This window comes from Mytilus galloprovincialis, chromosome 1 (genome assembly GCF_965363235.1).
Source record: "Mytilus galloprovincialis chromosome 1, xbMytGall1.hap1.1, whole genome shotgun sequence".
Classification (NCBI taxonomy): domain Eukaryota; kingdom Metazoa; phylum Mollusca; class Bivalvia; order Mytilida; family Mytilidae; genus Mytilus; species Mytilus galloprovincialis.
The window spans coordinates 58,044,569-58,071,350 of NC_134838.1; the positions used below are offsets into that span (position 1 = coordinate 58,044,569).

Sequence of the window (26,782 nt, forward strand, 5' to 3'; positions counted from 1 at the left end):
GATTACCACTCACTGCGATCTGACTGGAAAGATTTTGTAGCTTTTCGAGCCATTATAACCTTTAAGTACACACTATGATATAAGTTGGATCGGAAGACTTGTGAAACTAGTCAGTCTGCTGTGAAATCAACTCTTGGGAAATTTGCCATACCTCTTATTAGGTGTGATATATAATGTCTGATGGAGAGTTCCTCTAATATAACCAGGGGCAATTTTGACAAAATGGATAGTGCATTATATAGTTAGTACAAATAGACAAAACAGTTATGTGATACATATGAAAATCCAAAGCATGTGAAACCTGTGGATAATAAAGAAAACATGCGGATGATAAAGAAACCACGTGGATAATGAATAAAACCTGCGGTTGATAAAGAAACCATGTGAATAATAAAGAAAACCTGCGGAAGATTTAGAAACCATGTGGATAATAAAGAAAACCTGTGGATAATAAAGAAAACCTGCGGATGATAAAGAAACCATGTGGATAAAAAGAAAACCTGTGGATAATAAAGAAAACCTGAGGATGACAGAGAAACCATGTGGATAATAAAGAAAACCTAACCTGCGGATGATAAAGAAACCATGTGGATTACAAAAAAAACCTGTAGGAAACCTGCGAATGATAAAGAAACCTTGTGGATAATAAAGAAAACTTGTACTACATGTAGTGGCAACTTAAATTGGTGGCTGTATACAACTGGGACTTTTATACAGTATTCAATCATTATTTATATCCATATTTCAATTAATTTCCGATTTTTCGAAAATTTCTTCTGCAATTTGGCGAAGTACATGATTACTGAAATTTAAATCTATTTTTAGAACTCAATTCCGAGTAAATGTATGGTCACAATAAATAACAATGAAATTGGATGCATAATTGAATATCATATTTGATTACACTTTTCGCAGAATAAGATATTGATTACACCGCAAATTTGTGTGACAACTGAAAATCTAAAATTAAAAATAACGGGTTTAATACAACATTTAGTTAACATACCATTCTGTTAATAAACATTCAAAGTTGTTTACGAATACAATATTTTAAACAAATTTTGTAAACATGTACACGAAAAGACACACACAAAATGACAAATAATCACGGAAATCAAATTGGTAATTTCGAAATCTGATAAAAGCAGAGTCATTCATATATAATAATATGAAATAGTAAGAATATTTTTAAAAATAACCCAATACCTTGACCTGTTCAGATATTTTTCACAGGTAACTTTTAAATTTTTTTACCTGTGGGATGATTTGTTTTGGTTCATAGTGCATGCATTGAATGATTTTCTGTACTATTTCGAAACGACCTTTTTGGTATTGAGTAATTGTCAGTTGTATAATATATTGGAGTGTTAAGATTTTGACATCAGAAATACAACGGAATCAAAACTGTAAGTACGCTGAACCCTTTATGGTATGTTTTATCAATTAAATTATCATGTTTATCCCAGTTTATTGTCTTTCATATGGAACAACTGGTCACCATAGTGAACTCATAATGGTGCCAGTCCTAAATTGTTTTCTGTAACTATTTCCTGATATAATTTAAAAATTGTTAATCATAACTAAATGGTACTATTGATCTCATAAGTAAGAATCCGATCAATTCCAAAGATATCCAAACTGTGTTTACATTGTAAATTTTAATGCCATTTGAGATGTTATTCCACATTGGCTAGAGGTATTAGGGTGGGGACTTGAGATCTCACAAAACATGTTCAATCCTGCCGTAGTTATGCGCCTGTCCTTGGTTAGGAACCATAGCCTTAGTTTGTCATGTGTGTTTTTAAATTTTGGATAATTTATGTTTCGGAGTTTGTGTGGCGTTCATGTTACTGAACTAGCTGTAGTTCGACTCCGAGTGCGGGATTTCAAAGTTATCGCTGTGTTGAAAACCTATTGGTGGCCTTGGGCTGTTTTCCGGTCTTTGGTCGGGCTGTTGTCTCTTCCCCTTTTCCATTCTCAATTCTATAACTTATTTATAGATTGGGAAGCAAATAAACAAGAGCATAAAAATGTCTTTCTGTTAAACAGAATGTAATTATAAAAAGTAAGTTATCTTTATTTAAAGTCAATATTTCATATATACAATCAATATAGAAACAGTCAGTTTAATTGAAGTCTGGAGCTGGCATGTCAGTTAACTGCTAGTAGTCTGTTGTTATTTATGTATTATTGTCATTTTGTTTATTTTCTTTGGTTACATCTTCTGACATCAGACTCGGATTTCTCTTTAACTGAATTTTAATGTGCGTATTGTTATGCGTTTACTTTACTACATTGGTTAGAGGTATAGGGGGAGGGTTGAGATCTCACAAACATGTTTAACCCCGCCGCATTTTTGCGCCTGTCCCAAGTCAGGAGCCTCTGGCCTTTGTTAGTCTTGTATTATTTTAATTTTAGTTTCTTGTGTACAATTTGGAAATTAGTATGGCGTTCATTATCACTGGACTAGTATATATTTGTTAAGGGGCCAGCTGAAGGACGCCTCCGGGTGCGGGAATTTCTCGCTACATTGAAGACCTGTTGGTGACCCTCTGCTGTTGTTTTTTATTTGGTCGGGTTGTTGTCTCTTTGACACATTCCCCATTTCCATTCTCAATTTTATGAACTTTTTAGAGCACCTTAACAGGTTGGGAAAGATCCCCATAAATAGGTACTATTGACATTTATGGGTATTGTACCCCAAAACGGATATAAATTTTCAGTGTTAAAAACAAACTTTGGTTTCAAAGATATTTTCTGTAAAACGCATACATTCAAATAACATATATATTCATATAACTGTAGGACACGGTTTACTCTAAACAGCATGAATGGAATTTATTCTAAATAAAAGATAAAAGCCTTCTAAAAGTGGGCTTTTGCGACCATTATCTTTGTAATCAGTTATTGTTTGAACAATCATGGACTAAAAGGTAAAAATGTGAATGTTTGTAGATTCAGATTAAATATTTAGTCTCACCATTTTTTATACATATAATACAACCATCATAATATATACATTGAATAAAATAGTAATTTTATAAATCAAAAGAGTGACATTCTATAAAGAACCTTGACAGCCATTATTATGAAATTATGAAATACCAATTTTTGTCGAGCCTGCAACTTTTGTTGCAGAAAGCTCGACATAGGGATAGTGATCCGGCGGCGGCGGCGGCGGCGGCTACGGCGGCGGCGTTAGCTAACTTCTTAAAAGGTTTATATTTTAGAAGGTGAAAGACCTGGATGCTTCATACTTTGTATATAGATGCCTCATGTTACGAAGTTTCCGTCAGTCACATGTCCAATGTCCTTGACCTCATTTTCATGGTTCAGTGACCACTTGAAAAAAAAGTTCAGAATTTTTGTAATGTTGAATTCTGTCTTATTATAAGTAAAAGGATAACTATATTTGGTATGTGCGTACCTTGCAAGGTCCTCATGCCCGTCAGACAGTTTTCACTTGACCTCAACCTCATTTCATGGATCAGTGAACAAGGTTAAGTTTTGGTGGTCAAGTCCATATCTCAGATACTATAAGCAATAGGGCTAGTATATTTGGTGTATGGAAGGACTGGAAGGTGTACATGTCCAACTGGCAGGTGTCATCTGACCTTGACCTCATTTTCATGGTTCAGTGGTTATAGTTAAGTTTTTGTGTTTTGGTCTGTTTTTCTCATACTTTATGCAATAGGTCTACTATATTTGTTGTATGGAATGATTGTAAGGTGTGCATGTCTAGTGGGCAGATGTCATGTGACCTTGACCTCATTTTCATGGTTCAGTGGTCAAAGTTAAGTTTTTAAGTTTTGGTCTTTTTATCTAATATTATATGCCAAAGGTCAGCTATATTTGGTGTATGGAAATATATTATGATCTATATGTCAGTCCCGCAGGTTTATTTGACCATGACCTCAATTGCACGGTTCATTGCACAGTGTTAAGTTTTTGTGTTTTGGTCTATTTTTCTTAAACTATAAGTAATAGGTCAACTATATTTGTTGTATGGAAGCTTTGTTAGCTGTACATGTCTGTCTGGCATGGTTCATCTGACCTTGACCTCATTTTCATGGTTCATTGGTCTTTGTTTAGCTATCTTGGTTAATGTTAAGTTTATGTGACAGTTGTAATAAAGCTTTATACTTAGGACTTTCAACATCATATCAATGATTAGTAAAGAAGGCGAGACATTTCAGTGTGTGCACTCTTGTTAGCTATTATGATGAAATACGCATTTTGTAGATTATTTTTTTCATTAGTGTATATTGATTACCGATTTTTGGTATTCTACCAATAAATGGTGTTATTTTATACAAATATAGCCTTTGTATGAGGTCGATACAAGGATATATTGACCTGAAAGAAGTATATTGACTGAGGACGAAGTCCGAGGTCGATATACTTCTTTGGGTCGATATATCCTGTATTGACCTCATACAAAGGCTATATTTGTTATATTATTAATTTCTTACCATATTTGTATCAAAATCGTCATTTAGGTTTGTTGGAATTTTATAGATATTACATTGTCTCCTTGACAATAACAACATTTTAGTTGTTATTTCATTTACTTTTTTTTTTGACATCTTATGTATTTGAAGATTTTTTCCGTCAAATAATCGACCACAGATATCATGTGTTTCAAAACGTTAAACAATATCCTGAAATTCATTACAATACGTCACAAAGTATATTGGTTTTTAGATATTCTAAAAATAACCGTGCAATATGCTTTTGCAGGTCAATATGCTTTTTGCTATCCGCCGTTTTCTCTCTACCTTCGAAAATATAGTTTAACATGTGACTATCCCTAAACGAATCAAATTTGTTAAAATATACGAATTAATAATATTAAGGTATATAGGAAATTTTTTTCTGAGACAAGTGCCTGTGTGAGGGTACCGATTTATGAGGATCTTTCCCCAACTGTTTAACCGACTGAAAACCACCGATAAGCAACACATATATATAATATATACGTCAACACATATATATAATATATATGTCAACCCATATATATAATATATATGTCAACACATATATATAATATATATGTCAACACATATATAATATATATATATGCAAGTCATACAATCAATTCAAGCAGCGTATATCAAGACATATAGCATAAGCAACATATATAAAGCAAATCAACATGTACATATAAACTGACACACACAGCATTTAAAGTGTACGATATCGATACAGATCAGCATGTTCAAATAAAACGCATACAGGATATTATTATATGATATCTCACACATGGAAGTTTTAAGAACAATCATGTGAAAGAAATAAGCTTAAGCACAATTTAAACAGTAACAACATAATACAGCTTATTAGTTATAATTAGACAGCAAATTATATAGCAAGTTTGAAATGAAAAAAAAGGATGGAAAAAAGTAAATAAAGCTCGAGTTTGCTTTTAAGTTAAACTTCTGGGCAAACAAGGAAGGTCGTTATTTGCGTGAGCTACAGGTACATTTTTCTGAGAAAAGAAAAACAACCAGATTAAAATCTTAGAAATACTACAAGCTAGGACATAGGACATCAATTTCTGAAATAGTACTATACTTAATATTATTATACCCAACCAAAATAGACATTAAAAAGCAATAAAGCGAACACGAAAATGTACAAACACCAAACATCAGTTTTGAATTTTTCAGCATTACTTGACTTGCGTAATAGTTGAAACTTCCTGTTAAAAACTAAATTTCTTAGAAAAAAACTTTTAATTTTTTTGACTAGCCAGAAAAGCGGATCGAATTGCAGGGGATATATATCTGTTTTCACGATGATATAACTACTGTATGACGTTTAAATATGAATATACTCGCTACGAAATAGGAGAAAACGCTTTTCGTCCTGTTTCTAAAGCTCAAAGAAATACATTGTATAATTTCCAACATTTAATGTTCATATATTGTTTTTAGCTCACCTGGCTCGAAGGCCCAAGTGAGCTTTTCTCATCACTTTGCGTCCGTCGTCCATCGACCGTCGTCGTCGTTAGCTTTTACAAAAATCTTCTCTGAAACTACTGGGCCAAATTAAACCAAACTTGGCCACAATCATCATTGGGGTATCTAGTTTAAAAAAATGTGTGGCGTTACCCGGCCAACCAACCAAGATGGCCGCCATGGTTAAAAATAGAAACATAGGGGTAAAATGTAGATTTTGGCTTACAACTCTGAAACCAAAGCATTTAGAGCAAATCTGACACCGGGTAAAATTGTTTATCAGGTAAAGATCTATCTGCCCTGAAATTTTCAGACAAATCTGACAACCGGTTGTTGCCCCTGAATTGGCAATTTTAAGGAAATTATACCGTTTTTTTGGCTATTATCTTGAATATCATTATAGATAGAGATAAACTGCAAACAGCAATAATTTTCAAAAAAGTAAGATCTACAAATAAATTAATATGACTAAAATGGTCAGTTGACCCCTCAAGGAGTTATTGCACTTTGTAGTCATTTTTTACAAATTTTTCCTATTTTTTTTCTAATCTTTTATAAAAATCTTCTCCTCTAAAACTACTGTTCCAAATTTAACCATACTTGGTCATAATCATCATTGAGGTATCTAGTTTAAAAAAATGTGTGCGGTGACCCGGCGAACCAACCAAGATGGCCGCCATGGCTAAACATAGAACATTTTTTAAGGAAATTTTGGTGTTTTTGGTTATTATCTTGAATATTACTATAGATAAAGATAAACTGTAAACAGTAATAATGTTCAGCAAAGTAAGATCTACAAATAAATCAACATCACGAAAAAGGTCAGTTGACCCCTTAAGGAGTTATTGCCCTCTGAAACTACTATACAATGTAACACTGTTATAGTAGTCTCAGTTGCCCTTTATAGTCAATTTTTAATAATTTTGTAAATTTTGTAAATTTTTGTAAATTTTAACAAAATATTTTCCTCTAACTAAAGGGCCAAGTTCATTATAAATTGAGATAATTGTAAGAAGCAAGAATGTTCAGTAAAGTCAGATCTACAAATACATCACCATCACCAAAACACAATTTTGTCATGAATCCATCTGTGTCCTTTGTTTAATATGCACATAGACCAAGGTGAGCGACACCGGCTCTTAAGAGCCTCTAGTTATCCTGAAATTAACTCCCAACACTTGAAACGTTAGTTATTAAATCTGTCTCAAAACTCTTCAAGTACTAGTACAAATAAAGCAGAATTTATTTGTATGTCTGTTATTTGTACAATAGTTGGCTAATTGCAGGATGAAACCGTCATCGATCGTACGAGAGTTATATATATATTATCAATAAATGATATCAAATAAACAGAAACAGATTTAACATTCATGGAAAACTTAAATATTCATTTCAGTTTTACGACGGTGATCAATGGGATAAAAGTAAAACAATCGATATGGCATCGGTCTACATATTTGTCTTTATTGTAGTATACAGTATTAGACCGTTGGTTTTCCCGTTTGAATGGTTTTACACTAGTAATAATGGGGCCCTTTATAGCTTTTTGTTCGGTGTGATCCAAGGCTCCGTTTTGAAGGCCGTACATTGACCTTTAATGTTTTACTTTTATAAATTGTTATTTGGTTGGAGAGTTGTCTCATTGGCACTCGCACCACATCCTGCTATATCTAAGTATCATAAATGAGTAATATTTGTATTCTCTATGTTCACTGAACGAGAAAATGGAAATGATACAAATAAAACAAAAACACATAAAAAAGGACAGCCGTTTCGGTAATCTTCCTGTACATAGACCGAGATCTCTATGTCATTCTCTTTTACATTGCGATGACCGTGAGGGCATTTCGATGTATTGTTGTCGCAGAGATTTCTACTTACGTAGGGAAGAACACAAAATTTGCGAAAGCAAATTTATAGATCTAACATTGTTAGGTTGATGTTTAGACGAGTTGTATATACATAATGTACACAGCCATGTATCACCATCATTGATGGCGATCCGATGGATAAATCTGTTGTAAAGTTGTTACTGACTCAGACGTACTTATATATATAGTAAAAAGGTGATGCATTGAAACCGTTATTATCTTTTAATAATTTTCTTATATGTTACCAGCATACGGACTTTACTTAACTTTTTCTTATATATATATACAACTCGTCTAAACATCAACCCAACAATGTTAGATCTGTAAATTTGCTTTCGCAAATTTTTGGTTCTTCCCTCGCCGGGATTCGAACCCATGCTGTGACTATATATATATATATATACGAGTCTAAATTGAAAACTACGTTCAAACCTATGATTGCGTTGGATAAAAACCGCAATTTTTATACGTGTGCATGTAAACAAATTTCGTTGTAGAAGGGTCTAAAAACAGCACAAACAACATTTTCCAAAAGACCAAAAAGGTGAAAAAGTATATTTAAACAAAACGCATTTGACTAACAGGTCGAACAACTGATGTTCTTTAACCCTGCTGACTGCCATTGGCGATTGCCAAATAAAATTGATCACAAGATGTCACAAAATGGATCTTAATATAAATTTAATACTAAACAGAAATAAAAGTTTAACCTGTGGCCACGATGTTATGCCACAAACATACGGTGTCAATATTTTTAAGTACACCAGATCCGGATTTCGACAATAAATGTCTCTTCATATATATATATATATATATATACATGTATACAACTCGTCTAAACATCAACCCAACAATGTTAGATCTGTAAATTTGCTTTCGCAAACTTTTGTTCTTCCCTCGCCGGGATTCGAACCCATGCTACTGAGATATCGTGACACCAAATCGCCTGCACTGTAGCCGTCCCGCTAGACCACACGACCACCTGGGCTTCACAAAAATAAAGCTTTCGGTGGCCGTGTGTTACCTTTCCTAGACCACCTGGGCTTCACAAAAATAAAGCTTTCGGTGGCCGTGTGTTACCTTTCCTCGTCTATAAAATGAACAAATATTAGATATTTCGGATAACAGATATCCTTCTTCAATAATAGCTCGATGTCAAATGAATCATGTAAATGTACCCTTTTTGACTTGTTATATATTATATTTTGTAGTGTACAGAATCATATCACATGATCCATCGCCTTGTAAGATTGATCGTTGACTATTTATTCAGTCATTTTATATATATATAGAATAGAATGATATACAAATGGGTGAAAATAATATATTCATGTAACTGTTACATTTATATACAAATATTAATATAATATGCAACAACAAACCAGAGTATACTGATTTGTATAACTACAATATAATAGTTTTATTATGGTAAGATTGAATTTGCTGTCATTTATTCATCATCTATACGCACGAACCTGACTCAGACAAAAATATATCTCTCTATATTAAGAGATGTTATTTTTTTCTGAGACAATCCACAAGAACTTGTAGTAGCCCGGCGATGTTCATTACTTCATTACTTTGATTATTTTATCAATGTTTTGATATATACTGCACATGTGTGCTTCGATGCGAATTTGACGTATTTGCATTGACTATTACTTCACCAGATTTTTAAGTATCTTTTTATTTTTCGTAATCTTTTTTTGCTTGACTTATTGTACAGAAACACCTATCTGTTGTTGAAAGCTCTATATCATATCCAGATGTCAGTTATGTTTTTGGGTTTCTGTCTCATTAACGTAAACCCCTTTTATTCATATAATGACTAAGTAGAGTTGTAAAATAACTTAAAAAAAATATAGCATCCTTGTCACAGACAATATTTAACAACATGTGAAAATGACTTCCTATGTTAACCATAATGATCAATACGTGACATAAAATCAAATAAATGATTTTAATAACGTATTAAACCCGGAAACATTGACAAACATCCTCCTCTTTAACTTGTTTTGTTTGTTTCAGATACGAAATCAAACGATTAGAAAGAGAAACAAAAATGGGTAAGGAATTTGGGCTTTTTATTTATTATTTTTATGATGAAGACTGGGTCAGAAATTTGAATTGTTTTTAGCAACAGTGAACTTTCTTCATCTTATTTATGCTTTTATTTAGTTTTAATTTGTATGTATTGTTTTATAGTATATTATAAGTTAAGTGCTCTTTCACAATGCATTATTTTACTAACTTACATTTATTTATTCCACGGTCCAGAATTTTAACTCAGTGCTTAAGAAATACTCCATTCCGCCTATGTGTTTTTTAAATGAAATATGCGTCTAATTTGTCGTTAGATTGCCATCTCACTGATATATACTCAACTTCTCTTATCGTTCATGTTTAGAGCTAGTTTCCTAAAGTTTGCTAAGACTTTGGTTGGATTGCTTGCTTTAAATAAACGTTAGCTCATGCATTGTAAATTAAGATTAAATTTATTAATATAGACAGACATACCAAAAAAGTAGTTAAACTTGTATATATATATATATATATTATTATTATGTTTAGATTTGATTTAATGTTTTCCCAATTACAATTGTACATTAAAACAAGAACTATCTTTAAAAAAGATGTATCCGACGTATTTAAATTGGAGTATATGTTTAAAACTATCATTTCGATAACCTTCAGAAGTACAAAGATGCCATTTAAAGAATGTTTTCTCTGTTTGTGTTCAGTATTCTCGGTCCACGTTTCTTCCTGTTTACATTCACCAAAACCCCGCGGAAATCTCACATGCGCAGGTGCGTTTTAAAAGTCATGTACGTTCGTACAACAAAGTTTACAATTGTCTCGAATAAACAGCTGTCACGGATGCAAAGAGCTATTGGAGAAACAATCATTTTAATAAAAATATAAATCTTTGTAAGATCTAGTTCAAATATTTATAGTTTTTCACTTGCTTTCCATCACGATATAATTAACGAGACGTTTTTTCAAACACAACCAAATCACCCACCATGACAGCATTTTGTCCAATCACAGAAAGGATTTTCGAGCATGCGTATTCTGTTGCCATAGTTAAGCGTCCTTAAGTTCAAAGGGCACAAACCGAAACTATACCGACTACGTCGGAAAAATAAAACAAACAAACTGACGTAAGTCTTAATCTGCATGCATTTGGAAATTATATACATATATAATACTGCTTACAACAAGGTAGTCCCTAATACCAGCCCCTTAAAAAGACCGATGGACGTCCGATTGATCTCGGACTTATATTGTAAATAATATTAATAATACTAATCATGTTTTTTAGTATTTCATGTCAATTAAAAAAATCTACTTGAATTATCTTGATGCTGAATAGTATAGATAAAACAGACATCTTATTTGAAGGCATCACCATAAAAACTACGATCTTACAGTATTATTTACTTTACTGAATCGAAGCTTACTCAAATTTTCTTCAAATTAGTAGATATGAATAATTTGACTAGCAACATCACAAAAAAACAAGACTAGCAACATCCCAAATAATAAGACTAGCAACATTCACAAATAACAAGACTAGCAACATCACAAATTACATGGCTTGCATCATCAGAAATAAAAAGACTAGCAAGATCACAAATAACATGACTAGCAAGATCACAAATAACATAGACTAGTAACATCACAAATAATAAGACTAGCAACATCACAAATTACCTGGCTTGCAACATCACAAATAATTAGACTAGCAACATCACAAATAACATGACTAGCAACATCACAAATAACATGACTAGCAAAATCACATATAACATAAACTAGTAACATCACAAAAAATAAGACTAGCAACATCACAAAAAATAAGACTAGCAACATCACAAATAACAGACTAACAAAATCACAAATAACATAGACTAGCAACATCACAAATTACCTGTCTTGCATCATCTAAAATAACCTGACTTGTACATAAAAACAACATAAAAAATATACTATATTAATAATGCAATGTATATATAAAGATCCATAAAGTAACTGAATGGTAACAAAATAGGCATATAGATGTGTAGAAAGCTGCGTATATGGAACGGGTTGATTTATTGAGATCTGTGAATCTGTTATTAAAAAGGAAACGGGATATATATGAATTAAAATTTATAAAAATAATGATAACAATAAGGGATGTCCATACTGAGATGTATGGAGCTTTAGAAAGAACAGGATGTAATGAGATATAATTTAGTCGATAAAAGCCGGGAAACAGCTTTTGATAGAATTAAAACTGTACACGTTGTACAAGTATTAATGCAAACTATATTTAAAAAAATAATAAAAAAAACATTAACTTGTATCATTTCTACTTGTTAGCTTTAGTGAAACCAAAACAGTACGACTGGAAGGATTCTAACTTGGCCTTGTTTGGTTCAGATACAGAAAAACAAGTCAAAAGTAAGTATATATGAACCTCATACACATATTAGTAAACTTGGTTTTTTAGTATTTCATGTTAATTAAAAAAAATCTACTGAAATTATCTTGATGCTAAATAGTATAGATAAAACAGACATCTTATTTGGAGGCAAGTGAACCTTAAAAAGTTCGATCTTATATACAGTATTATGTACTTTACTGAATCGAAGTTTACTCAAACATTCTTCAGATGAGTAGATATGAATATTACTAAAGTTTTATAAACAGTCATGAACAGTACTGATATGAAATCTCAACTTTTTGACAATTGTAGAAGACCATGTTTTAACCTCAAGATTTTTTTATGTCGCATTGTCATGCCTATGACTCGCTTTTTTTTTACTTGTATTGAACGTGAACGAGCTTGAACCGTTAAGTTTGAAACGGTGCTTTGAATTATAATAAAAGCTTTTTCGTACTGTAAGGCTTTTCGTATCTGTTGTTTTTGAAGTAGCTATGTCGAACTGAAAATGTTTTTGTATCGCTGCTTTGAGCTAGCTGTGTCGAACTGCAAGTGTTTTGTATCGGTACTCTGTGTCTACTGTAATTTTTTTAAGTACTTAAGCTGATCTTTCGAACCCTTTTCAGCTGATTATTACAGTTTGTTCAGTGTTGTGCTGTTACACCAGCATGTTATTTAACCCCACCACAATCAATATTTGCCCTTCTAGAGCATCACACTTTTTGCTATAGTACTATTTTCTTAGGTAAACATTTTCGCTTTTGAATTGTTTAATATTCACATGGTATCTCATGACCATTTTTAATATAAAAAGACTCTGTTAACACATTTATAAATATAATAATAAAAAAAAAATCTCGTTCTGGCTATTAACCACATTTCCTGTTTTCTGTAAATTGTATCCTTTACTGCACCATACTTGTTTATGCTGTTTACTTTCCGAGATAACATTGAAATAGATCACGTCTTAACAATGTCTGAAAATTTTTTAAGTTTTTTTTTTAACTGCAATAAAAATTATAACAGAAAGTTAAATGTCCGCATTACATGATCGTGTGAAATTTGAAATATAACAAGGATGTAATTGCAGATGACTGTATTTTTTGTGTGGAAAAGTGTAATAGGAGTTCTCTAACTGACTTACAATGTGAAAAAAAAAATAATACAATGGCGTTCTATCATACAAATAAAAAATACTCGCAAGCCCACTAGGATATAGTTCACTGCAAGAGTATTAACGAAATAAGTTGTTTTGTGTTAAAACTACCGTATACATATATATGTTGTCCTAATTTTGTGTAAATATAGTGATATGAATCAGTCAACGCATTTGTTCTATTAAAAGAGCTTAAGTTTTCATCCATCTGTCAATCGAATATCTGCATATACTGCTTAAAACTATAAATTGTACTTAATATACAGATAATCTCTCCTGTACATGTATATCCATAGGTATAAAAAAAATCCTGTATTTAAATCAGTCAACTATTGATCGACATATTTGATATAAAGATTATATCTGTATTATTACATCGGCTTAAAATAATCGGACAAAAAATAAATGTGCTGACTAATGTAATGGCCAGCACACAAATGTCTATTAAAGTAAATAGTGATCGAAGTTTAAATCTTTAAATGGTCATACAAATCATAAACATATTCAACATACTTTTGAATTTGTGACGTTCTGTATTTTGACAATTCACTTCATATGTCAATACTAAACACAGGTGCTTTGTATAAAATATTTTTGATATTCTAACCTTTTTAAAATTATTCAATGGGTTCTTGCTCAAATTAAAATAACAGTCGGTTATATATGACGCCCCATCTATTCCTGGAAGAAAAGAGAGGCATCATATATAAAAGAAATCAATTTTTTTTTTGTATATGGACTATATCGTTTTGCTATCAACAATTGCTCACAGCTTACCCTCTTTAATTAAATATAATCGATTTTTTTTGTATAACCATCATTGGCATACACTCTATATGTAACATTAATATTGCAACTAATCTAATGATCGGTGGATAAGAAGACTGTTCAATCCTCAGTTCATATTGACTGATGCATGCTTTCCTTGCAACTTAATAGTCCTTTCTTAGAATTTTCAATTTCATAAAATATGATCGTTCTTGGCATATGTGTACAATAAGAATGACAAGGAAGTATGGCGAAAAAACATTGACAATCAACAACATAAATAACCAAACTAGCAACACAAACTATAACCTGACTGGAACATCACAAAAAGCAGACTAGCAACATCACAAATAAACCGACTAGCAACATCACAAATAACCCGACTAGTAACATCACAAATAACCCGACTAGCAACAACACAAATAACCCGTCTAGCAACATCACAAATAACCCGACTAGCAACATCACCAATAACCCGACTAATAAAATCACTAATAACCTGACAAGTAACCTCACAAATAATAAGACAAGCAAAATCACAAATAACAAGACTAGCATCATCATTAATAACATGACTAGCAACATCACAAAAAACATGACTAGCAACATCACAAATAACCTGACTAGCAACGTTACAAATAATTTGACTAGCAACATCAAAAATAACCTGACTTGCAGCATCACAAATAGCCAGACTTGCAGCATCACAAATAGCCAGACTGGCAGCATCACAAATAACCAGACTAGCAACATCACAAATAACCCGACTAGTAACATCACAAATGACCCGACTAGCAACATCACAAATAACCCGACTATCAACATCACCAATAACCCGACTATCAACATCACCAATAACCCGACTAGTAACATCACAAATAAGAAGACAAGCAAAATCACAAATTACAAGTCTAGCAACATCATTAATAACCTGACTAGCAACATCACAAATAGTCAGACTAGCAACATCACAAATAGCCAGACTAGCAACATCATAAATAGCCAGACTAGCAACATCACAAATAACAAGACTAGCAACAACGGAAATAACAAGTATAGCAACACCACACACAACAAGACTAGCAACATCACACACAACAAGACTAGCAACATCACAAATAACAAGACTAGCAACATCACAAATAACCTGACTGGCAAGATCACAAATAGCCAGACTAGCAACATCGCAAATAACAAGACTAGCAACAGCACAAATTACCTACATAACCACACTATCAAAATAATCTAACTAGCATTATCTCAAGAAATCTGACTTAACATCAAATAACACTGTTTTATATCATTAATAGCCAGACTAGAAACTTCACATATAACCAGACTAGCAACATCAGAAATACCCAAGTAGCAACATCCCAAACGACATGACAAGCATTATTTCAAGATCTCTGAATAAACCTTAAATTACTCTGTTTTGTATAATTATCATAATTTTCACTACTAAGATGATGAATGTTATACTTTACACCTTTCAGAGGAATCGGCAGAACATGAACCAGCCTGGAAAAAAGCAGGTTTGAAGCCAGGTATCCAAATTTGGAGAATTGTGGTATGTACATTCGATTTATTAGTTAGACATACTAGTTGTTTGCTTTTGTCCTTATTCATGTTTGGAAAGGAAATTTATAAGTAAATCGAACTGTCAAACGTAATGTACACTGAAGTATAAAATAAATCTACAATTTTTAATTTTTCCAAACAACGTGCTAGCAAATATAAAAATGTTTAAGTTTATGAATAAATGAAACCAACATTATAGACGTGCATGATTCTTTTAGGAAGACCAAGTTAGTTTTTCATATCCGGATAATTGGCAACACCAATTCCATTTTAAAATATAAAAGCTCATTTCAGAAATTCAAAGTTACACATTGGCAAGAGGAAGATTTTGGGAAATTTTATGACGGAGATTCTTATATCATACTGAATGTAAGTAATTAGTTACAGGCAATGTTATTGCACAATTTTTCTAAATTGTTATTCACTGATGCGAAATCAATTTTCTGTGAATAATCAAAGCTTAAGTTAGACAACGATATTTTCTATTTCCCAAACATTTCTCTGTATCAAAATATGGCAAAATAATACATGAGAAAAGGCTATTCTTTGTCTATTCTAGATTTCATAAGTGTTCTGATGCATGAATAAGCAATTCACAAAGTATGCAGAGACCGATTCTATTTCATAATTTAGATACAAGTACATGACTTTTTTAATTTGTATACGATAGGTGAAAACTTATTTATGAAAAAAATATTTTCAATTTCTACAGGTTGAATATTTTCATAGAGATATTAAAGATGCTAAAATACCAGAACTGTATGATGATACATTTTTAAATATCTAAGTTCCTTTCTCACTCTAGTAATAAATATCTGAAAAATATATATATGTAAATCTTGTTCCAGACATACAAAGAAGAAGGGAACGAACAATTGTTGTTTGATGTACATTTTTGGATCGGAAAATACAGCACACAGGTACATTATATAACTATTTTGAATACCAATTATCATTGATTTGTTTTTTTATTTGTTTGACATTCAGACTCTGATGCTCAACATTTGATGTCTGTTCCACATATAACCTTTTCACAATGAATAACACAATGGCCCAACGTCAATCACTTTGTTCTATTTTTAAAAAAAAAACTTTCTTAATGAGGTTGTAAAACTAATCCATATTCTGTTTAGCGTTTTTTAAACAGACGGGACTGGTCGTGGTTTCTTTTGTTTTAAACTAAGATCTTATAAAGGATTTTAAAGTTTCTGCTCTATTTAAACTATTCATTTTCAACCCTTCAATTGGTACAGGTAATTTCATTTTCAAATCCCTGATACAAGTGTACGCTGCAGTTAAATCATAGTCATCAAATATCTTATCAAACGCTTTATACCATTCTATGTCTAACGGCGGGTTCTTTCGGGACGTTTTGAGAACGTGCAATAAAAACTCAAAATGACTCGACAGCATAAAACAAAATCAAATGTAAAAACATTTATTTTAGTAGGAGTAAAACAAAAGAAAGCATGTGTAAGTAATGTGTATGAACTGATATTCTGGTAGGAAAAAAATCTCTTAGAAGATTAAATTGTTGTTTATTGTCCACCCAATAAACGTGAGGGTAGTATAATATGTGAACTTTCCAATGCTCAAACCCTGACGTCAGCTGAATGAAATGACGTTTCAACCCAGTAATACTTGAGAATATTGAAATTTAAGAAATGAATTTGATTTTCCTGATACTAATTAAATTTCAGGACGAATACGGAACAGCAGCATACAAAACAGTTGAATTAGACACTTATTTAGATGACGCGCCAATCCAACACAGAGAAGTGCAAGGCCATGAGTCAGAATTGTTCAGATCATACTTTAAAACCATCACGTAAGTTATATTGAGGACCTATCAAATTATATACTATTTAAAAAAAAAAAACGTTTTGAACCACCTGGTATTTCATGTTCTATAATTATGCAATGATTGGCAGCAAAAATAAACTGAGCTCAATGCATAAAAACTGCTGTCTCTTTTGTTAAAGGGGGTTTAACCCAATATTGTGGAACAGCGGGCATGAAGCGATGGCCCACTAATTATCGACTTAAAGCATTGACATTTTTACATGTTCTGTATTACAATTCTTTTAAGAATGAGCCTTTTCAGATTTTTAAAGCATTCCAATTAAAATAATAGCGCCTGTTTGTCCCCAGTTATTGTCTTCATCCAAGAGAAAACAAATTATACAATGTAACTTCAAATGGACCAAATAAAAACCGTTTTAAACTCATTTCACGGGCTAATTGTGAAGTTTAACAAACTCTTACAAAATTTCATGGTAAAACAATACGTTAACAGTTACTGTGGATCAAATGTTCATGTTTGCTCCCTTTGTAATGAACTTCTAACATGGTGTCAAGTGTTGCAAACTGATGATGATGTTTGAATATATATGAAAATTTATGTTTTTTATATGGCCAATCTTTGATAGCCTTTGTTTGAAACATTATTCACTTTTTAAGACAAAAGACAATAGATGGTTTGTGTATTGTATTGACACTTGCTCACCTGTCTGAGAGTTTACCGTGACCTCTAAACATGATTGTTTATTTTGTGACACAATGCTTCTATGTCTCAATGATATATATTCAATATGATCTCCTATTCTAGCAGATCCTAATTGTTGCTGTGTATCCGTATATTTTAAGGGTTTTAAAAATTATTTGATTTAAAAAAAAATAATGTCTTCAAAACCCGTTTGTATACAAGTTAGATGCAGTAAAATTGCAGTCATTGTTTGGATAGACCTTAGTCGTTAATTTGCACACAAAACATCATTCAAACTGTACTTGTAGGATTTTTGCAGTTCTTTAGTGGCCGTTTTATCCATTTTATCAGCCCAACCTATTTTACAACCCAATGAAACATAATAAAATGTTCTAATATAATATTTAACCATGTTCTTGTTGTTTACATTTTTGTATTAAATAAACATGAACGGAATGAAGATACCAAAATTTTCTATTATTTTGTTGAACACTTGAAGTAAAATAAGTTACCAAAAATGCTTACAAGGAATTTACCAGGAAACAGAATTTTTTTCAAATTGAATCAAATGATACTTTAATTACCATTAATAATTTATTATCATACCATGTGCAACATAACAACAGGTGTTGTTACACAAGTGGAACTGCTAACCTGATTAAGTGTCCGGATCATGTCCTTCTTGGACATTGTGTTGCTCAGTCTTAAGAATTTTTTAAATAAAATTGAGAATGGAAATGGGGAATGTGTCAAAGAGACAACAACCCGACCAAAGAGCAGACAACAGCCGAAGGCCACCAATTGGTATTCAATGCAGCGAAAACCTCCCTCACCCGGAGGCGTGCTTCAGCTGGCCCGTAAACAATGTATACTAGTTCAGAGATAGTGGACGTCACACTAAACTCTGAATTATACACAAGAAACTAAAATTAAAAATCTTACAAGACTAACAGAGGCCAGAGGCTCCTTACTTGGCACAGGCGCAAAAATGCGGCGGGGTTCAACATGTTTTTTTTATAGATCTCAACCATCCCCTAATACCTCTAGCCAATGTGAAAAAAAACCACACAACAATACGTACAGTAAACTTCAGTTCAAAAGAAGGCCCGAGTCCTATGTCAGAAAAGTTAACAAAAGAAATTAAACAAAATGACAATAATACATACATTAACAAAGGACTACTAGCAGTTACTGATGATGCCAGCTCCAGATCTCAATTAAACTGATTGAAAGATTATGTCTTCACCATATGAATATCAAGTACAATCCCTCCCGTTAGGGGTTTAGTATTATACCATCATAAAATATATGAGAAGAACATACTCTGTATCATGCTAACAACTGGTTTTAGAATAAATGTGTTTATTTCCGATGCAAAGACCTACAAGTGAATCAATATTTAACGCAAAAATATGACCTGACAACAGTATCGTAACTATATCCCTTCTTTAATGAGTCCATTTAAAGGTTTTGTAAGCTTTTGAGGTGAATGCCGACATTTTTGTGCTTTGCAAAGGATACTTATTTTTTAGTGTAAATTCACATTGCGATAAGACGTGTCACGGTACTTGTCTATAGTAAATTCATGTATTTGGTTTTGATTTTATATTTGTTATTCTCGTTGGATTTTGTCTGATGCTTGGTCCGTTTCTGTGTGTGTTACATTGTAGTGTTGTGTCGTTGTTCTCCTCTTATATTTAATGCGTTTCCATCAGTTTTAATTTGTTACCCCGATTTTGTTTTTTGTCCATGTATTTATGAGTTTGAACAGCGGTATACTACTGTTGCCTTTATTTATACCACTATGAAAAATTGAATGTGAAAAACACTAACGTATAAGATGTCTGCATGTTAAATTATATTTACGAATGACCTTGAAACGAAACAAAATTTAGCAAACGTCTTGACTAGCTTGTGATATCGAAAACTTTGTAATACACAAATTTATCTCGCTAAAAAATCTAATACGTTGTTACATACACGAACGAATCTTACATGTTCAGATATATAAACACCATAAGATGATGACAAGGGAACGTCACTATCTAAAAATTGATAATTAACGATAGGACATGAAATATCATCTCTTTTATCATAAAATTTGGTATTGAGTTTCCCGTTAATGATATAGATATCAGGATCGAGGAAAGGGCAGTTTTAAAGTCCGTTTTTTTTTCTTTTCTTCTATTTTCCATGATTATGTTTTTTCCTATTTAACTGTCCTTTATGTTATATCTTTATTTCTCTTATATTAAAAGTCGTTATTGTTGTACCTGTTTTTAATACTTTTATAATACTACCTCTAGATATCTTCATGGTGGCGCTGACAGTGGTTTTAGACATGTTAAACCAGAAGAATACCAACCAAGATTATTTCATTTCCATGGTGATAAATACGGAGTAGAAGTTAAGGAGGTAAATTTTTCCCAATTTAAGCTTTATTGATTCATGTTGGATATCTGCTCAAATATTGGAGAAATTATGTTTTTACAAATAGCAATACTTTACATGAAAAAGGACAAATAGGTAGGTATTTATTTTATCGACAGGGTCAAACTCCGAAAGTTGTTTAAATGGAGCAGAATTAGAATATAACAGAGTAAGTGGCCTGTTGCAATAAACTTTAGACCCTTATCCAACAATTCTTAATTTTCTAGTCATAGTCGATATCCCCGCCCTTTATCACAGGCCACACAATAAAGTACTGTTGCAAATGTTAGTATGAAGGTGCATGAGGTACATCTATCATAATGACATATCAGTAAATGTAAAAAATGTTATAAAACGTTTATCTTGCCTTGTCATTGCCATTAAACATTTGGAATTAATATACAGCAATGAAGAAAACATAAATGCTTTGAGACTGACAACTTTTAAAATAAACGAAATACTACTTAAAAATATATATGACACTAAAATAATATCAATATTTGAAAATTACAGGTAACAAGAAAACGAAGCAATTTAGATTCGACAGACGTATATATTCTTGACATGGGTGCTAAAATATACCTCTGGCTGGGAAAAGGTTGCAATAAAGATGAAAAATTCAAGGTATGTATCCTTGAAATCTACACATGCTTTGTATATATACAGTTATATGTTCTTAAAGTTACACTGAAATGGCAACTACTATATGACGAATTGAAATTTGCAGTGAATTCATTTTAACTGAATTTCAGTCCACTTTCGAAAATTAAAAAGTTCTTATCTGTGGAGCTCAATCTCGAATTTTAAGACTAAATATTCTTACTTTTGAAGCTACATAATTCAAAACTTGTATTATTCTTTGAAAATTGTTAAAAATATTTTTGATTCTTAAAATATTTTTATGAATAAAACAGGTTTTTTTCAATGTTTGAAAAACTGATATTTGAACATCTGATTCTATAGGGTCTGCAGTATGTCAATTCTCTGAAAGATGAGAGGAGAGGAAAGAAGACCGAAACTGAGACTTTAGAAGAGGAAACAACCTCAGAATCAGTAAGTACATATTTTTGTATACCTATATGAATCTATTATAGAACAACAGTAGGCGCAGCATTGTTGCATGTTATAACATTGTAGCTTTATTTTCTGTTGTAAAGGTTTTGATTGAGATTATTCTTTTTCGATATTATATATATAAAATATGTAAAAAATTGTATCAAGCTGAAACGTTAATCTAAATTGCAAAGGGTAAGATTCGTTTCAAATCTAAATAGCCTCCTGTAAAATCTTCAAAATCCTTATAAGAAAACAACATATTTAATAATTATTTATCATTAGAAATCCATCTGGTAATGACAATATCTATATGTGAATTTTTTGTTAAGATTAAAAGAAACTCCACTACTGTTAGCACTCACTGTTTTCATTGATTTACAAGTGCTATTAAATGAACTAAACCTTTTGCTCCTGGTAACTAGTGTCAAACTCTTTATTTGCTGTAACAGTAAGAGTTTGCCAAAACTTTGTATCATTTGTTTTATTACTAAAACAGGAATTCTACAGGTCATTGTGAGTAGTTCGTCATTGTTTACTTTGGGTTTGTAGATGATAACTGTTCTGATTGTTTAACTATTTTAGGACGAATTTTATAAAGCTTTGGACCAAGGAGATGAAGATGATTTTGATAGCAGTTCTGATTTTGTTTCTTCAAAAACAGAAAAAGAACTTTACAGGTATGCTTGTCATTTAAATAGTATCAGAAAGTTGTGTGCATAAAGCTATAAATCAGAGGAAAATTAAATTTTGGAAACATTTTCGCAATAATTTTTAAATATCAAAATTTTGATAAACATGAAACAACATTTTACATTTTACACACCTTTATATCATATAACTTGATATGAGCAATGTCCAACACCCGTTTATATTTAATTTTTATTTCCTTTTGCCATAATATAGATATAGATAATGTGCCCTTAAACAAACAAAAAACAACCATCTTTTTCGTGTCATGTCAGAGAACTTGATGTTTGAATCAGACTGGTTTAAGAGGGTATGTTTTCTCGCTTCTTAATGGCCTGGCCATTGCTATTTATTCAGCAAAATTGGACTTGCTCTTTCCGTCTGTCTATAAGCAAAGAACGACAAATAATAGCTTTAAGGCAGATAAATCAATTTTTATGCAATTAAAGGAGAAGCACTAAAATGAATGTGCTCAAACACATGGCCTTTTTTAGTATCCACATCTCATCAGATTTATATCACTCCTAAAGTTGAAATTTTCAGTCATTTTGAAGTCGGATTTTAAAATGATTTGATGATTGAGGATAAAATAATATCTATAAAAAACGTGTTGTGATCACAGGTGCTCCGGAAGGATGAGCATATTCTGCTCCACATGTACCACTTGCGTTGTTTGCAGGGACACTTATGTAAATTCTGTATCCAATTAAGTGGATGAAGATTCAGCTTGTCATAGATAGTTGACAGTCAAATTGAACATAACGAAAATCTATAAGTGTTGATTTTCTATTTAGTAAATGTTAAAAGCAGTATGTGTTGGAATTTTCAAGGTTAGGAAAAAGTAAAATTACAATAATACCGAACTCAAAGGAAAATTCCAGACGAACCTTATCTTGAGGTTAAAATCTAAAGCTCAATACAGCAAACGAATTGAAAACAACTGTCATATTCTTGACTTGGTTCTGTCATTTCTTTATGTAGAAAACAATGAACTAAAGTAAAACCTGGTTTATAGCTATTTAAAACTCACACTTGTATGGCAGTCTCATAAAGTTCCATTTCATTGACATGTCACTAATTGGGACAAAGCAGTCAACATTAAAACTATGCTAACAAACATAATTCAGTTATGTCGCGAAAGAATTCCCTAAAAGCAATTTAAAAAAAGTTTTTTGGGATTGTCATTAGATTTTTGGACTGACGACAGCCTAAACTGCTTACCCTTCCGGAGCACCTGAGATCACCCCTAGTTTTTTGGTGGGGTTCGTGTTGTTTATTCTTTAGTTTTCTATGTTGTGTCGTGTGTGTTGTTGTTTGTTTGTCTTTTTCACTTTTAGCCATGGCGTTGTCAGTTTGTTTTAGATTTATGAGTTTGACTGTCCCTTTGGTATCTTTCGTCCCTCTTTGATACAAACATATATATATATATGTATATATATATATATATATATCATTGAAAAAATTCTTTGGAATCGTATATAACTAAATTGTTTTCTGTAGGTTATCTGATCAAACTGGAGAAATGAAAATGACATTGGAAAAGACGGGTCAAGTACAACAGGGTGATTTAAAATCAGAGGTAATTTAGCTCATAAATAATAATTTGTTGAACAAAACGTATCTTGAGTAATCAGTGAAAAATTTGCCTTTTCAACATTCCAAATAAAGGCAACAGTTGTATACCGCTGTTCAAAATTCATAAATCAATAGAGAAAAAAACAAATCCGGGTTACAAATTAAAACTGAGGGAAACGTATCAAATATAAGAGAACTACGAGACAACAGAGACACAACACCGAAATGTAACACACACAGAAACGAACTATAATGTAACAATGCCCATTTTCCTGACTTGGTACAGGGTTAGTAAAAGAGTAAAATAAAATTTGATAAAATTTATCATACACTGAATTCTGATTGTTTCTAAAATAGAAAAGCGGAAAAATAGGTTAAAATAAACATGTTTAAAAAACATTTTGCAATGCATAAAATATTCTAAATGGTCTGATATGTTTCTTTTCAATTGTTTAGGATGTTTTCATATTGGATATACAAGATGAACTATTTGTATGGATCGGAAGTGCTACTACATATGCTGAACGCAAAAATGCCATGACCTATGCACATGTGAGTTTACATTAGTAGTATTTTCCCTTTTTCCGTATATAAATTTATAATATGCATGAATTATGTAATTTGAATATAGAGGCTAGCAATTTAATTACAATATTGATGGAGAAACCTTAAATTCATAAAGTAAATAAGGACAAGAATAAGAAATGTCTCAAAATCAGATAAAAAATTGCCAAACAGCTGGAGAGAGCATCCAATTTTCATTGAAATTAATTATTTGGCATTACCTCTCGATCACACTCCATTGACCTTGATACTTTGCATATTTTAGAGTTGTAAGTTAATAATTTTGTGAGTACATTTTAAGGGAATCACAAAAACAAGAGAAATAATAAATTAAAATATATTTTGTAGGTATATGTTTCATGTTTCATGTTTAAGCATTGGCTAATATTATTTTTTGAAGTTTTCATTAATTTTGTTTTGATCCCATCCCTCAGTGATACTCCATTCACCTTGACAGTTTTGCAGTTTATATGTTTTTAAAAGAGTTGCAATTTGGATTTTAACACTCATATACTAAAATCGAAATTATATATAGGGGAGACAAGTGTCAACAGTTTATAAATGTATTCAATTGGTGGGGTTTTATTTTCTTTAAATTCAAATAATGTTGGACTCGAACGAATTATATCTTATCTAATGTGAAGCAAAAATGACCAAAGTAAAAGATGAGTAGTATATAACTATATATGATTAAGACATAATGATTTGCGTTTTCAATACTTTACACACAGACACACGCGCGAGTTTCGTTATTTTGAAAAATATATATGAATAGTCTATGATGAATTCCACACTGAATTAACTTTGCAATTAATTTCAGAACTATTTAATGAAAACAGATCATCCATTGGTACCTGTTAGCTGTCTTAATGAAGGAAAGACAACAAAAGCGTTCCACTCTGCAATTGCTGCATAAACAATCAAAACTTGTATTGTATATCTTCATCTATATAAACATATGTATATGTATATCTTCATCTTTAAGTGAATTGTGTATAACATACAGGGTGGGTTTCAAGAAGTTTATAAATTTGTGAAGTTCTCGAATTATTTATTCAACTCTGAATGTATGCCTTGGAAATTAATCCTGAAGTAATTAATGATATTTGTTAACAACTTGTAATAAATATTTTGTTAACTGTAGCTGTTTATAATTTGTGAGACTGTTGAGTAATTGAGTTGCTTTAAAAATCACTCACAACTCCAGTCCGTTTTTTCTTTACACTTTTTAAACATCATATATCATGGCATACCATTTACAAATTTTCAAATATTACAACGATACAAACATAAAAACCAAAAGAAATGATTATAACAATAAGTCCATCACTTCGAACGTTTAACTGCTTCGATTACACGTTGGTTCAGCATTATAGAACATCTGTGTAACTGATAACCACACATATGTGGTAACTGTAACCACATCCCCGTTCTCTTTTCCTCCATTGTGACATCAACGAGTGAGACTTATCACGAACTTGTTCTTTCATTGCTCAACATAAGTGGTATCACTAGTGGAGCCTATTCTGCTTAGTGATCTGGAGCACCTGATATAATCACATGTTTTGGTTGGGTTTAACATGTTTCTATGAAGTGTTAAGTTGACTTGTTAGTCTGTCTTTCGTCTGTTGTTATTTGCAATAGCTTTGTCAGTTTCTCAGAAATTTCATCCTTAATATGTTAGTTCCTTTTGAGACTACACTATTTTGTGGTTTAAAGGTCTACACAGTTAAAACATGCCGAATAAAAAACATCCTTCATGGACAGGCTGTAGATTTTACATGTAAAATATTTTAAAAAGTTATAGCCATGGACAAATCCTTATAAACATCTACATACCACATGCAAGTTCAAGCACAAGTCATTTTGTAAAACTTATGCACACAAAATACATGACGATGATGATACACATAAAATAATTTCATATTCAGGGTGAGCACATTTTCGATATGAATATTAATCCTGCTTTGAACAAGACCGACACGAAAGGGCAGATTTTTGAAACGCTAGAAACAGCAAATACCAATTTTGATATAAAAATAAAAAAAATGTTGCATGGTTGCAAATAGGAGAACTCGCTTCCAAGATACCAAATGACTTAGAAGTTAGCAATTATAGGTCACCGAAATCAACCTAATCATTCAAGAAAAACCAAAGGTATGATTTATGTAAAAAAAAAAGAATGAACCGAGAAAAAAAAACGGCAACCACTGAACAACTGGT

The 26,782-nt window shown here is 31.8% G+C and overlaps 1 protein-coding gene across 1 annotated transcript; it reads left to right on the top strand.

The window, feature by feature from the left end:
* Positions 1-1,265: 1,265 nt before the first annotated feature.
* Positions 1,266-25,702, top strand: LOC143079570 (gelsolin-like protein 2). Its single transcript, XM_076254983.1, has 14 exons — positions 1,266-1,406; positions 9,860-9,897; positions 12,197-12,277; positions 15,678-15,751; positions 16,057-16,131; positions 16,611-16,682; positions 17,463-17,590; positions 20,554-20,662; positions 21,191-21,301; positions 21,641-21,730; positions 22,316-22,410; positions 23,921-23,999; positions 24,452-24,547; positions 25,380-25,702. The coding sequence occupies exons 2-14, from the start codon at positions 9,894-9,896 to the stop codon at positions 25,473-25,475; spliced, it is 1,110 nt and encodes a 369-aa protein (XP_076111098.1). The 5' UTR covers positions 1,266-1,406; positions 9,860-9,893; the 3' UTR covers positions 25,476-25,702.
* The last annotated feature ends 1,080 nt before the right edge of the window (positions 25,703-26,782 follow it).